The sequence below is a fragment of the Lepidochelys kempii genome, chromosome 3, assembly GCF_965140265.1.
Source record: "Lepidochelys kempii isolate rLepKem1 chromosome 3, rLepKem1.hap2, whole genome shotgun sequence".
Taxonomy (NCBI): Eukaryota; Metazoa; Chordata; order Testudines; family Cheloniidae; genus Lepidochelys; species Lepidochelys kempii.
The window spans coordinates 37,050,897-37,066,813 of NC_133258.1; the positions used below are offsets into that span (position 1 = coordinate 37,050,897).

The window sequence follows — 15,917 nt, forward strand, 5'->3', positions numbered from 1 at the left end:
ATCTTTATTTTTAAATTTTATTAAGTAAAAACAATAATACAAAATGTATCATATTTTTGAGAGTTTCTTATACTCTTATAGGTATCAGGTCAAAATAAAATTGGAAAACAATTAGCACTGAGCTCTGTTGACCTGGAATGGTATGGCTAATAGCTAGTCAGAAAGTTCCAACTACGTCTAGACTAGTGTCTTCCCAGTGCACAAGAATCTGAAATACTCCAAAGAGTTGTGCAGAAAATAGAAAGCAAATCTGCATCTGACTATACAGCAGAACTCCAAGATGAGTCATGTTGTTCAGGATGGGACAAATGGATATGCCATTACAAAATATGAAAAAAGGAAAGGTATAGTGAAGGTTGAAAAAATTTAGTTAATAGCAGAAAAATGGTTAGTTGACTGTCACATACTGGTCTCCAGGCCAGCAGTGCATGCCAATGGTCAGTCCCCAGGGATACTGGAATGTCATCCCCAAATCCAGTGCAGGGAACAACTCCCCATATAGTGGAATTTATTAGTCTACAGCGAAGCAGTGTGCAGTCACATGCTACAATAGGAGTTACACGAAGTGTGTGTATTTGCAGTGAGGTTCATTAGCAGCTACAGAGAAACAAGGCAACATCCTTCTCTGAGAGCTATACTGAGCATACTCGAGTTCTTTGCCACAATGCTGGGTGCATGCACGCCAGGGAGAGCTCTAAGGTTCATCCAACGGTGCTATAGAAGGCTGAAACTTCTACATGGCATGTTATTGTATCATTCTTCCCTCCTGCTCACCAAGCTTCCATTTGTGTGTGCCCCGAGTGCATCTCTCACTGTGCAGCCCCTTAGTATACAGATGACACACGCAGCTAAGGATCCTGCTGTGTGCACAAGTGCCTGATTCCAATCTGGCTCACTGTACAATATTTTGCAACTTGATTGCTTTACTGGACATTGATCTGTTCAGAATTCATACTCTACATCTCAGAGGCTGATTAAATGTTCAAGTTTATACTTTCTCCCCACCCCCACTGGTGAAGCCCTGTGTAATAAGCATCTGTGGACAGAGAATAACATGAAATAAGATGACCTGGTTTCCATTCCCAACACTGCTCAAAACTGTGGAGCCAGTGGAAAGTCAATTAACATGTGCCTCTTACCCTGTCTGTAAACTGGGAGATGTTTACCCTCCTCTTTAAAATGCTTTGTGATATAGAGATGAAAAATGCCATGTAAGTGCAAAATTTTATTATTTACAATATAATTTTCCTCTAGCAGGTGCTATCTTTTTTGACTGTAATCATATATATTGATCTTGTACCATCTAATTTCTAAGAACATTCTATAGTGAACATCACTTTATCACAAGAATCTTAGGTAAATACATGTGAAATATTCAAAATGAAATGATAAACCATTCAAAATTCAGGGACATTATTTAATTTTGAATTAACAAAAGATCCAGTTTTTGTAGAAAATTTCATCAAGGTATGCAATAATTTGGAACAAAAATAGAAGTTTCTAAGTGAAAGAAAGCCTGCTTTTTGAGCATAGATGGCTTTTGCAAAGAAAAATAAGAAATGTGTTTTCATATGTTTTCAATATGAAAATGACCTTTTATTTGAAATTTCAATCATTTCAACCTTTTGATAAATTTCTCTCCATCTCACTTTTTTATGATGCTGACATACTATGGGCCACTGCACTAAAAGCACAAGCCTTTTTGATTGAAAATTCGGCAGCAAAACCAGAATAGCCAGATGCTACATTGGACATCACTATAGAATGAGCAAGTACTTAACTAGATATCTCAAACTACTGAATGACCAGTTACTCTGTGGTTTAATTCATTACACAAGCATTACATTTATTTATTTGGGGCCAGATTGTTCCTGGTTCTTGTCCATGTGTGTTGGGGAAAAGATGGGTTTGTGTGGTGGTGGTAGGGTGCCACAGAAGCCTTCCTTTTCCTGTGTACCCTGGCCTGATCCTGCAAAAGAAATTACACATATGCTTCACTATACTAAGGTGAGTAGTCCCACTGGAATCATAGAACTAGGTAAAAGTGGCCATAACATAATTAAATGTAACATCCTTATGAGAGGGAAACCACCAAAGAAGCCCACCACAGTAACATTTAACTTCACGAAGGAGAACTACACAAAATGAAGAAGCTAGTTAAATGGAAATTGAAAGCAGCAGTCGCAAAAGTGAAATGCCTGCTAACAGCATTGAAACTTTTTTAAAAACCCAAAACACTCTAATAGAAGCGCAAATCAAATGCATACCCCAAATTAAAAAACATAGAAAGAGGACCAAAAAAAAATGCCACAATGGCTAAGCAATATAGTAAACAAAGCAGTTAGAGATAAAAAGGCATCCTTTTAAAATTAGAAGTTAAATCTTACTGAGGAAAATAGAAAGGAACATAAACTGGCAAGTCAAGTGTACAAGTATAGTTAGGCAGGCCAAAAAAAATTTGAAGAGACAAAAGACTCAAAAACTAACAGCAACTTTTTCTTTAAGTACATCATAATCAGGAAGCCTTCCAAACAATCACTGGGACCAATGGATGATCAAGGTGGTAAAGGAGAACTCAAGGAAGACAAGGCCATTATTGACAAGCTAAATTAATTTGTTGCATCCATCTTTACTGCAGAGGATGTGAGGAAGGTTCCCACACCAGAGCCATTCTTTTTAGGTGACAAATCTGAGGAACTGTCCCAATTTGAGGTGTCAGTAAAGGAAATTTTGGAACAAATTGATAAATTAAACAGTAATAAGTCACCAGGACCAGATGGTCTTCACCCAAGAATTTTGAAGGAACTCAACTGTGAAATTGCAGATCTACTAACTGTGGTATGTAGCCTATAATTTAAATCAGCTTCTGTACCAGATGACTGGAAGATAGCTAATGTGACACCAATATTTTAAAAACAGCTCCAGAGGCATTCCTGGCAATTTCAGACTGGTAAGCCTATCTTCAGTCCCAGGCAAATTGATTGAAACTATAGTAAAGAACAGAATTATCAGACACATAGATGGAAACAATTTTGCTTTTGTAAAGGGAATCATGCCTCACAAAACTATTAGAATTTTTTGAAGGAGTGAACAAAATGTGGGCAAAGGTGATCAAGTGGATATAGTGTACTTGGACTTATAGAAAGCCTTTGACAAGGTCCCACATCAAAGGCTTTTAAGCAAAGTAAGCATTCCTAGGATAAGGGGATCATGGTCAGTAACTGGTTAAAAGTCAGGAAACAAAGGGAAGGAATAAATGGTCAAAATGGATTGAGGTAAATAGGGGTGTCCCCCAGGGATCTGTACTGGGACCAGTGCTATTCAACATATTCACAAATGAGCTGGAAAAAGACATAAACACCGAGGTGGTAAAATTAGCAGATGATACAAAACTCCTCAAGATAGTGAAGTTCAAAGCAAACTGTGAAGAGTTACATACAGATCTCTCAAAACTGGGTGACTGGGCAACAAAATGGCAGATGAAATACAATGTTGATAATGCACACTGGAAAACATAACTCCAAATATACATACAAAATGATGGCATTGAAATTAGCTGTTATTGCTCAAAAAAGAGATCTTAGAGTGTTTGTGGATAGTTCTCTGAAAATATCTGCCCAATGTGCAGTGGCAGTAAAAAAACAGAACGTTGGGAACCGTTAGGAAAGGGATCGATAATAAGACAATAGATATCATAATGCCACTATATATATCCATGGTACACCCACACCTTGAATACTGCATTGTTCTAGTTGTTCCGTTTCAGAAAAGATATATTAGAATTGGAAAAGGTACAGAGAAGAGCAACAAAAATCATTAAGAGTATAGAACAGCTACCAGATGAGGAGAAATTAAAAAGACTGGGACTTTTCAGTTTGAAAAATATATGACTAAGGGAGGATATGATAGAGGCCTATAAAATCATGACTGATGTGGAGAAAGTGAATAAGGAAGTGATATTCACTCCTTAGTCAACAGGTTTAAAACAAACAAAAGGAAGTACTTCTTCACACAATGCACGGTCAACCTGTAAAACTCGTTGCCAGAGGATGTTGAGAAGGCCAAAGCTATAATTGTATTAAAAAAGAACTATATAAATTCATGGAGGATAGGTCCATCAATGACTATTAGCCAAGATGATCGGGGATGCAAACCTATGCTTTAGGTGTCCCTAGACTCAGAAGCTGGGAGTGGATGACGGGATGGATCACTCGATGATTGACTGTTCTATTCATTCCACCAGAAGCACCTGGAATTGGTCACTGTTGGAAGGCAAGCTATTGGGCTAGATGGACCATTGACCTGGCCATTCTTATGTTCTTAACAAAAGTAGAGAACTTGTTTTTGCAGTATTGGGACCTTATGTACCAGAATAAAAGTGACAAGATTCAACAGATTGTTTAGCTGTGACGCTTCGGGTAACTTTCTTCGACCTGAAGAAGAGCTCTGTGTGGCTTGAAAATTGTCCCTCTCACAAACAGAGATAGTTTGTCCGATAAAAGATATTACCTCATCTACCTTGTCTCTTTCGTATATCCTGGAACCGACACAGCAACAAATACACTTCATAAAGGAAATCATGACAGATGGGATTACTTTGCTAGTTTTATTATGCAATTTTCCTCTAAACCTTAGAATTTGCGCTTAGAATTATTCTGCTTTTTTACAGAAGTTCATTTGCGAAACCCAGTAAGAAGCAGAATACAGCCATGTGATAAAAACAAACAATACCTAAATCCCAATCACTAAACATAATTTAGTGCAAATCATCAGCAGTACCTTGTTAATCTTTGAATCTCAAAGTCCCAGCATCCAAAGAATTATTTTTCAGCAGTGTCTGAAATCCAGAGAATAACTAGCTTACTATTTTCTATGATACTGAACTGAACTTCCAAGTGTTTCTCCTGAAAAGCCAGTTTTATTAACAAATGGGTATGTTCTCCACTGGATATTGGGCCTAAGAAAACACAGATCAGAGACTTCCCGCCCCACAAAGAATCACCCTACCCCCCCCCCCCCCCGCCATGGTTTAAAATCTTGCCTTTTTTCAGAGTTTTGAGATGCGACTGTTTTCTCTCTTCCTTTCTCATCTGAGATTCTCTGTCTGTACCTCAGCTACCCAGCATCTTATTTCCTTTAGTTACATTAGTAGACCACACAAATGAGTGAATCATTTTACCTTTTTCACTTCAACTGATTTGTTAATCACCTTTGCCTCCTGTTCAGCTCAGCCTTCCTTTATGTTCACTCATGCAGCCAGGCAACTGAATTTGCCCTTTAAGACTACTGTAAACTTCAAGAAGCTTGCCTGTTTCTGCACAGAATTTCAGCAGAATGATATTTGCTGAAGCAGTTTGTTTTGTGGCTCAAAATGGGGGAGCCAGGAGTCTGCTGGGCACAGTTAGTCACTGGATAGGAAGTTTAAACTGTTTTCATTGAGTTATGAAATGACAACCAAAGTAAAATTATAGGATTATTTTTTCTAAAATCTCCCCCCCACACACACTTTTTCCATAGGTTTTACCCCTAATTTTTGAATTTACATTCAAGATTTAAAGTCGGTTTTACTATTTTACCTAGTTTAACCACAAAAATGTATCCCTTACTCAAAAACACAAGCAAGGTGGGAAATACAGCTAAGAAAAGGTGACTTATTAATGGAGCTATGGGGATATTTCTTTATAATTAATTTAATTAATGTGCAAGTTGCACCGCCAAAGATAGCAACAGAGATGCCAACTGTTAATGTGTTCAAACAGAAATCAGACATGCATTTCGAGAAAAGAACATTCACTAGCTATGCAGGTGAATGGGCCTAGATGAAATTAATGGCCTCCTCACACTTGAAAATGCTCCTATGCTACCAACTTAATAAAGACTGTGACTTTCCTAGTCTATATTAAATCATTGTAACCAGTGTGAAATCAGTTTGATGCAATTAGAAATGATAAATGACTTGAGAAAACCATTAAACTAGTTTTGAAAGGAAAGAAAGTAGATTTTTAAAGCATACTATTTTTTTGTACATTTTCCATTATAAACTATGGATAGGATGTTGTTACTGGGAGACAAAGTGACATAACCCATGGTATAACTGACTTTGTCCTGTTTATACTGGGATTTTTCCAATTTTTGTCTTGTGCTCTTGGCCTTGATTCAGCTCCACCATCTAAATTGCTCAGAACAAAGCTAATCTACAGAAACCAGCTGAAATTGGGCTTCCATTGGGAGTCAATCAAAATGTAGAGGAGCACCAAGATATAATTATGGTAGTAAGCAGGTCAGAGATAAGGTACACAAAGATGGTTGAGCTGAGCAGCATTCCAATAAGAAACATTTTATGACTGTCAGTTCTGAATTTATGAATGAGTTAATCTAGCTCAGATATGGTACACTGTTTTGGACCTGTGTGCCTCAGGCCTGCTTGAACAAAGGTAGGAAAACTTATTGTGAAAGACTTACTGTCCATTTTGGGATGTCAGTTAGAAGCCTCTGAATATCAAGGTAAACTAAGCTTCAGGAACTTGAGTTTTGGAAGAAGTGGTCAGTCTCAACATTATGCAATTGAACTCCATGACGAGCCAACACCCCTCCCCTCCCACCTCCACACAAAAAACAGAGAAAACCAGGCCACAGTGAAGAAACCATAAATAATGGCCCAATTGAAGTCAATGAGTGCCAAGACTTCACCTTATGTGTATGAACCTGTACTCATTGAAATCAGTGGGACTACTCATAAACAAAGCCATGAGTGTGCCTAAGTGTTTTGCGGGATTGGGGCTTTTGTCATGAACTCTTTTGCACTAACTTTTTTCCCCCCAGCTTCTGGCGGTTGCTGGTTGTTCTACTTTCTTTTGAGATTGAATAGTTCTCTTAATCTATGTCTCCCCATTCCTTTCCTCAGTCTCTAAATCTTATTAAACTACATACAGTAGTTTCACTTACTCCCTTATTCCCATTTTATCATCCAATAATTCGTCCATTTGGTTGCTCCTAGAAAATAGAAAAATGAGGGAAATTGAAAAATTGGCTTTTTTCTAACACGTAAGAAGTCAAAATGTTAAACGATTAAAGTAGAAATGCTAGTTCATAAACACAAGTATGGCATAGTTGGCATCACCAAGACTTGGGGGGATAATACAAATGACTAGAATATTGGTATAGAAGGGTACAGTTTGCTCAGGAAGGACAGACAAAGAAAAAAGGAGGAGGTGTTGCTTTATATATCAAAGATGTATACAATGGGACTGAGGGTGAGAGGGAAATAGGAGACAGACTTGTTGAAAGTCTCTGGGTCAGGATAAATGGTTAAAAAACAAGGGGGTTGTCATCTCTCTATAAATATATCAGAGGGATAAATACCAGAGAGGGAGAGGAATTATTTAAACTCAGTACCAATGTGGACACAAGAACAAATGGATATAAACTGGCCACTAGGAAATTTAGATTAGAAATTAGACGAAGGTTTCTAACCATCAGAGGAGTGAAGTTTTGGAATAGCCTTCCGAGGGAAGTAGTGGGGGCAAAAGATCTATCTTGCTTTAAGATTAAACTCGATAAGTTTATGGAGGAGATGGTATGATGGGATAACATGGTTTTGGTAATTAAATATTCATGGTAAATAGGCCCAATGGCCTGTGATGGGTTTTTAGATGGGGTAAGATCCAAGTTACCCGGGAAAGAATTTTCTGTAGTATCTGGCTGATGAATCTTGCCCATATGCTCAGGGTTTAGCTGATCGCCATATTTGGGGTCGGGAAGGAATTTTCCTCCAGGGCAGATTGGAAGGCCCTGGAGGTTTTTCGCCTTCCTCTGTAGCATGGGGCACGGGTCACTTGCTGGAGGATTCTCTGCTCCTTGAGGTCTTCAAACTACAATTTGAGGACTTCAATAGCACAGATATAGGTGTGAGGTCTTTTTTAGGAGTGGTGGGTGAAATTCTGTGGCCTGCATTGTGCAGGAGGTCAGACTAGATGATCATAATGGTCCCTTCTGGTCTAAATATCTATGAATCTATGAATCTATGATAGAAGTCTACTACAGACCACCTAACTAGGAAAGAGACGTGGATGAGGCTTTTTATACACAACTAACAAAATCGTCCAAAGCACAGGATGTGATGGTGATGGGAGAATTCAACTATCTGGACATCTGTTGGGAAAATAACACAGCAGAGCAGAGATTATCCAACAAGTTCTTGGAATGTATTGGAGACATTCCAATACATGGAGGAGAAAGCAACCAGAGGAGAATCTGTTTTAGATTCGATTTTGACAAATAGGGAGGAACAGGTTGAGAATTTGAAAGTGGAATGCAGCTTCAGTGAAAATGATCACGAAATGATCACAGTTCATGATTCTAAGAAGGAAAAACCGTGCAATGACAATAATGGATTTAAAGAAGGCAGACTTGAACAAACACAGGGAGTTTGTAGATAAGATCCTATGGTAAGCAAGACTAAGATGAAAAACAGTTCAAGAGTGCTGCCAGTTTTTAAAGAAGAAATTATTAAGGGCATAAGAGCAAACTATCCCACTGCATAGGAAAAGATAAGAAGTATGGCAAGAGACCACCGTGGCTTAACCAGGAGATCTTCAATGATCTAGAAATGAAAAGAGTCCTACAAAAAATGGAAACTAGGTCAAATTACAAGGGATGAATATAAACTGCACAAGCACATAGGGATAATATTAGAAAGCCAAGGCACAAAAGGAGATCAAACTAGCTAGAGACAAAAAGGTAACAAGAAAACATTCTATAATATTCCATTACTGAATGAGGGGGAAACGATGACAGAAAATGTGGAAATGGCTAAATGACTCTCTTGTTTCAGTTTTCACCAAAAAGTTTAGTAGAGATTGGATATCTAACATAGTGAACACCAGTGAAAATTGAGGTAGAACGTGAGGCTAAAATAGGGAAAGAACAAGTTAGAAATTACTTAGACAAATTCTATGTCTTCAAGTCACTAGGGTTGAAATGCATCCTAGAATACTCAAGGAGCTGACTGAGCAGATATCTGAGCCACTAGCGATTATCTTCCAAAAATCAGGGCAGATGGGAGAGTTCCAGAGGACTGGAAAGGGGCAAATATAGTGCCAATCTATAAAAAGGTGAATAAGGACAACCCGCAGAATTAGAGACCGGTCATCTTAACTTGAGTATCAGAAAAGATAATGGAGCAAATATTAAACAATCAGTTTGCAAACACATAGAAGATAATAAGGTGGTAAGTAGCGGTTAGCATGGATTTTTGTCAAGAACAAATTGTGTCAAACCAACCTAATAACTTTCATTGACAGGGTAACAAGCCTTGTGGATAGGAGGTGATATATTTTGATTTTAGTAAGGCTTGTGATACTGTCTCGTATCACCTTCTCATAAACAAACTAGGGAAATTCAACCTAGATGGAACTACTATAAGGCGGGTCAATAACTGGTTGGAAGACCATTACCACAGAGTAGTTATCAGTGGTTCACAGTCAACCTGGAAGGGAATATCAAGTGAGGTCCATCAGGGAACAGTCCTAGATCCAGTTCTGTTCAATATCTTTATAAACTATTTAAGTAATGACTTATTAACTTTGTGGATGATACCAAGCTGGGAGGGATTGCAAATGCTTTGGAGGATAGGAATAAAATTCAAAATGATCTGGACAAACTGGAGAAATGGTCTGAAGTAAACAGGATGAAATTCAATAAGGACAAATGCAGAGTACTCCACTTTGGAAGGAACAATCAATTGCACACATACAAAATGGAAAATGACTGCCTGGGAAGGAGTACTGCAGAAAAGGATTTGGGGGTCAGAGTAGATCACAAGCTAAATATGAGTCAACAGTGTAACACACTTGCAAAAAAAAAAAGCAATCATTGTGGGATGTGTAAACAAGAAAGTTGTAAAAAAGACATGAGAAGTAGTTCTTCTGCTCTACTGTGTGCTGATATGGCCTCAACTGCAGTATCATATCCAGTTCTGGGTGCCACACTTCAGGAAAGATGTGGACAAATTGGAGGAAGTCCAGAGGAGAGCAACAAAAATGATTAAAGGTCTAGAAAACATCATCTATGAAGAAAGATTAAAAAAACTGGGTTTGTTTAGTCTGGACAAGAGAAGACTGAGGGGGATATGATAACAGTTTTCAATTACAGAAAAGGTCATTAAAGGAAGGAGAGAGAAAAATTGTTCTTGTTAACCTCTGAGGATAGGACAAGAAGCAATGGGATTAAATTGCAGCAAGGGTGGTTTACGTTGAATGTTAGGAAAAACCTCATAATTCTCAGGGTGGTTAAACACTGGAATAAATTGCCTAGGGAGGTTTTTAACAGTAGTTTAGACAGTCACCTGTCAGGGATGTTCTAGATCATACTTGTGGCACCTTAGAGACTAACCAATTTATTTGAGCATAAGCTTTTGCTGGTAATAGCTTATCTAAAGTGATCACTCTCCTTACAATGTGTATGATAATCAAGTTGGGCCATTTCCAGCACAAATCCAGGTTTTCTCACCCCCCCGCCCCACACACACAAACTCACTCTCCTGCTGGTAATAGCTTATCTAAAGTGACCACTCTCCTTACATTGTGTATGATAATCAAGGTGGGCCATTTCCAGAACAAATCCAGCTCTCCAACACCACTTTCTACAAGCCATTACCCTCTGATCCCACTGAGAGTTACCAAAAGCAACTACAGCATTTGCTCAAGAAACTCCCTGAAAAAGCACAAGATCAAATCCGCACAGACACACCCCTGGAACCCCAACCTGGGATATTCTATCTACTACCCAAGATCCATAAACCTGGAAATCCTGGGCGCCCCATCACCTCAGGCATTGGCACGCTGACAGCAGGATTGTCTGGCTATGTAGACTCCCTCCTCAGGCCCTACGCTACCAGCACTCCCAGCTACCTTCGAGACACCACTGACTTCCTGAGGAAACTACAATCCATCGGTGATCTTCCTGATAACACCATCCTGGCCACTATGGATGTGGAAGCCCTCTACACCAACATGCCACACAAAGATGGACTACAAGCCGTCAAGAACACTATCCCTGATAATGTCACGGCTAACCTGGTGGCTGAACTTTGTGACTTTGTCCTTACCCATAACTATTTTACATTTGGGGACAATGTATACCTTCAAGTCAGCGGCACTGCTATGGGTACCCGCATGGCCCCACAGTAACATTTTTATAGCTGATTTAGAACCAACGCTTCCTCAGCTCTCATCCCCAAATGCCCCTACTCTACTTGCGCTATATTGATGACATCTTCATCATCTGGACCCATGGAAAAGAAGCCCTTGAGGAATTCCACCATGATTTCAACAATTTCCATCCCACCATCAACCTCAGCCTGGTCCAGTCCACACAAGAGATCCACTTCCTGGACACTACAGTGCTAATAAATGATGGTCACATAAACACCACCCTATACCGGAAACCTACTGACCGCTCTTCCTACCTACATGCCTCCAGCTTTCACCTGACCACACCACACGATCCATCGTCTACAGCCAAGCTCTGCAATACAACTGCATTTGCTCCAACCTCTCAGACAGAGACAGACACCTACAAGATCTCTATCAAGCATTCTTACAACTACAATACCCACCTGCGGAAGTGAAGAAACAGATTGATAGAGCCAGAAGAGTTCCCAGAAGTCACCTACTACAGGACAGGCCTAACAAAGAAAATAACAGAATGCCACTAGCCGTCACCTTCAGCCCCCAACTAAAACCCCTCCAACGCATTATTAAGGATCTACAACCTATCCTGAAGGATGACCCAACACTCTCACAAATCTTGGGAGACAGGCCAGTCCTTGCCTACAGACAGCCCCCCAACCTGAAGCAAATACTCACCAGCAACCACACACCACTCAACAGAACCACTAACCCAAGAACCTATCCTTGCAACAAAGCCTGTTGCCAACTGTGTCCACATATCTATTCAGGGGACACCATCACAGGGCCTAATAACATCAGCCACACTATCAGAGGCTCATTCACCTGCACATCCACCAATGTGATATATGCCATCATGTGCCAGCAATGCCCCTCTGCCATGTACATTGGTCAAACTGGACAGTCTCTATGTAAAAGAGTAAATGGACACAAATCAGATGTCAAGAATTATAACATTCATAAGCCAGTCGGAGAACACTTCAATCTCTCTGGCCACGTGATTACAGACATGAAAGTCGCTATTTTACAACAAAAAAACTTCAAATCCAGACTCCAGCGAGAAATTGCTGAATTGGAATTCATTCGCAAATTGGATACAATTAACTTAGGCTTGAATAGAGACTGGGAGTGGCTTAGTCATTATGCAAGGTAGCCTATTTCCCCTTGTTTTTTCCTAACCCGCCCCCCCAGACATTCTTGTTAAACCCTGGATTTGTGCTGGAAATGGCCCACCTTGATTATCATACACAATGTAAGGAGAGTGGTCACTTTGGATAAGCTATTACCAGCAGGAGAGTGAGTTTGTGTGTGTGTGTGGGGGGGAGAAAACCTGGATTTGTGCTGGAAATGGCCCAACTTGATTATCATACACATTGTAAGGAGAGTGATCACTTTAGATAAGCTATTACCAGCAGGAGAGTGGGGTGGGAGGAGGTATTTGTTCATGCTTTGTGTGTATATAATAAGATCTTCTACACTTTCCACAGTATGCATCCTATGAAGTGAGCTGTAGGTCACGAAAGCTCATGCTCAAATAAATTGCTTAGTGTCTAAGGTGCCACAAGTACTCCTTTTCTTTTTGTGAATACAGACTAACACGGCTGTTACTCTGAAACTAGATCATACTGAGTCCTGCATTGAGTGCAGGAGACTGGACTAGAAGACTCTCAATGTCCCTTCCAGTCCTATGATTTTATGATGATTTCTTGGATTTTACTTCCTTGAATTTGCAAATCATTAAGTTTTGGGAGTTCCACTGGCCCAATCTGTGTTAAAAAAACACCATAAAGCTAATCTCATAGCTGTGTTTTAGCACTTAATTCAGAATAGAGTCTGGAAGAGAATGCTATTTAATAAATGACTTGCTTGCTCTGTTCGTTTACCGTTTAATAGTTGTTAGTTTGATGCTACCTTGCTTCATTCTTCTTGCAAGATTCTTTGTAATTTTATTTAAGCATAGCTCCTTATGAATTTTGGGACATATTTGTGGACATTTCATAAGAGGGTAAGTAAGTGAATATTTTAATAAGGTAAGCTCACTCTTTGTTTTTATTCTCAATATTTTGAGATGCATGTATTGGTGGTTTTATTATATGATACTCATGTTATAACATTAAAAACTCTTGGAGGCTTGAATATGTATTTTCAGTCTAATAGTAACTTGTCTAATTTTCCACTCCATTGCACAAGTTTTTTGCTAGTGTTTAACTATGTGTTTCATGAAACGAGTATAACAGAGCAGAGAATCAATCCCATCATTCTTACTCACATGCTCCATGTATATTTTTAAATTATTTTTACTAACAATTGAGACCAGTCTATAAAATCAATTATTAGTAGTTTGTGAATGTATAATGTTAAAAACTCAAACATCTAAAACAATTATATGTAACACTTTGGTTAAAATCATGTTTTCAAAAAGACACTAACATGTTTTTGGAAAAATATTTAATATAAAATTAAAATGGCATTTGTTAAAAATAGAAGACCATATTGATTATAAATATTTATTTACAATAAATAAAAATAAATATTTATCTTCTATGCTTGGTTGACAAGAGGACATAACTCTTCTAATACGTCTTTGTGCAAATAACAAACATTGTAATTGCAAGTGCTACCCCTGATGTTATCTGTCCATTTAAAATAGTTATAATTATCACGGTATTTAAAGGTGTCTCTGTCTTCCTGTTTTGTTTTGTTTAGTATCTGATGCTGCCTCACAACTCAACTTGAGAAAAGCTGTAGTTTTTATTAGAGCAGCATGGAATGTTTGAGATTTTTCTAAAGGGAATCCCTTAAAAAAAAAAATCGAAACAGCTGGTCGCATTAACTGTGCATTTAGGCAAATGTTTTCATCAGAAAGGATGCACTATGCAGAAGTAGGTTAGAACAAATCCCAAGCAAAGCCATATTCTTCCTTTGTTAAGCACAGGCATCCCTCACTGATGTCAGCTGGATTTACGTGCAAGCTTATGAGGTCAGAATTTGACCTGCAGTGTTTAGAAAATAATGAGAAAATCTTTATGGGTAGATACATCTACCCCTTACCTTACATCACACAAACAAAATAGTTTTTCAAGAAGCTAATCGTAATACATAGGAGCACGACCAAAGGCGGGGAACACAGTGTTATACATGAATGAGTGGAAGAATGAGTAATGAGGAAATTTATCAATGGACAGCAAAGGAACCCATGGCCAAGGTTTCAAAAATAAGAGCTTGAAGTTAGGTTCCTAAATCCAAATTTAGGGCTCAAATCTTCCAAGGTACTACTGTAGCTGAGGCCTGGCCTGACATGAGTAGCTAACACTCTTCACCAGACCCATCAAAGCACTTAAACATGCTTAACTTTACATTGTCACTTAATTGGGTCTACTCAAATTCTGAGATTTAAGCATGTGGGTGTGTACTTTTCTGCATCAGGTAAGAGTGCTCAGCACTTTGAAGAATCAGCCCCTTTGGCACCTATATAAGTAGCTTGGGGTGGGATTTTCAAAAGCATCTAAGCAAGTTAAAAGCCTATTGCACTAGCTTCCAGGGGTGCTGGGCACCTAACTTCCTTAAATACTTTTGAAAATCTTGCCCTTTTCTTCCATAATGAAGTCTATGGAAGTTTCTGTGTGCTTAGCTTAGTTGATGACCAGGCCAAATGTTAGGAGCCTAACTTCAGGCACACAGCTGGCAAATCTTGGTCCCCATTTTTACACCATGATGCAACTTCTCAGAAAAAAATCAAAACAACATTGGGAATATTATGCTATGAACATTTTCATTCCGGGATTTAGATTAATGTTATAGAAAACAAACTGACTCAGGCTGAATTAATGTTTGTTAACTCATGAGATTTAACAATGATGAACAACATATGAAACCAAGTAGCATTTTTATTGATAGCACAACTATAGGCTCCTTATAAAATCACACAGAATTGCAATATTGTGCATGAAATAACTAATTTCTTTAAGAAAATACTTTATTTGCAATAATCACAACACAGAATTGGATTTCAGTTACTGTACATGTATTTTCTTGCAATGCTCTGGCTGTCTATAAATGCTGGATCCAGTGATGCCACCTTTGCTGCTATAAAGGAGTGAATACAGTGTAAAACTGCTGTCAGATCCGGAAATTCAAGTTCCTGAAAGAGGAAGTAAAAGACAAAATAGAGGTGAATAATTAGGGATCCAATCATTTTAAGTAAAGTGAGAAAAAGACAGGTTAGCAAATAACAGTGTTATTTACATGAAAATCTGGAACTTTAAATGGAACTGTAAGGTTAAAAATAATAATCTTAAAAGATCAATTCTCTTACCTGGTTTACTAACAACCCTTGAATTATGACAATTTACTTTTCATTCTTTATGCTGTTAATTTATTTATTTATTTTGCATTTTACACAGCATGACAACTGAAATAGACTATTTAGTTTGCATTTATAAAGCAACAGTGGATTTGTGTGTATCTGACCAAATTTGTTAGGGGAGGGTGACCATAAACGGATGGACATTTTCACAGTGAATACAACATTCACAATGTATAAGTTTGGAAAGAACTTCACCTGATGTTTTCTATGTAATTCCTAAGTATTACAGTCTATTTTAGAGTGGTTTGATAGGCGTACAAAATTTGGGAAGATGTATATTAATACTGCTTGCTTAAAAAAGTGATGGGCACATAAACTCTAACTCTGTGTGTAAGTCAGAGTTGCTTCTCATCCTCTCTCAT

The 15,917-nt window shown here is 38.4% G+C and overlaps 1 protein-coding gene across 1 annotated transcript in view; it reads right to left on the reverse strand.

The window, feature by feature from the left end:
* Nucleotides 1-15,198: 15,198 nt before the first annotated feature.
* SNTG2 (syntrophin gamma 2) overlaps nucleotides 15,199-15,917 on the reverse strand; it is a 529,846-nt gene continuing 529,127 nt past the window's right edge. The window contains exon 17 of the mRNA XM_073336143.1: nucleotides 15,199-15,330. Within this exon, the coding sequence (XP_073192244.1) occupies nucleotides 15,199-15,330 (132 nt within the window). The remainder of the gene's footprint in view (nucleotides 15,331-15,917) is intronic.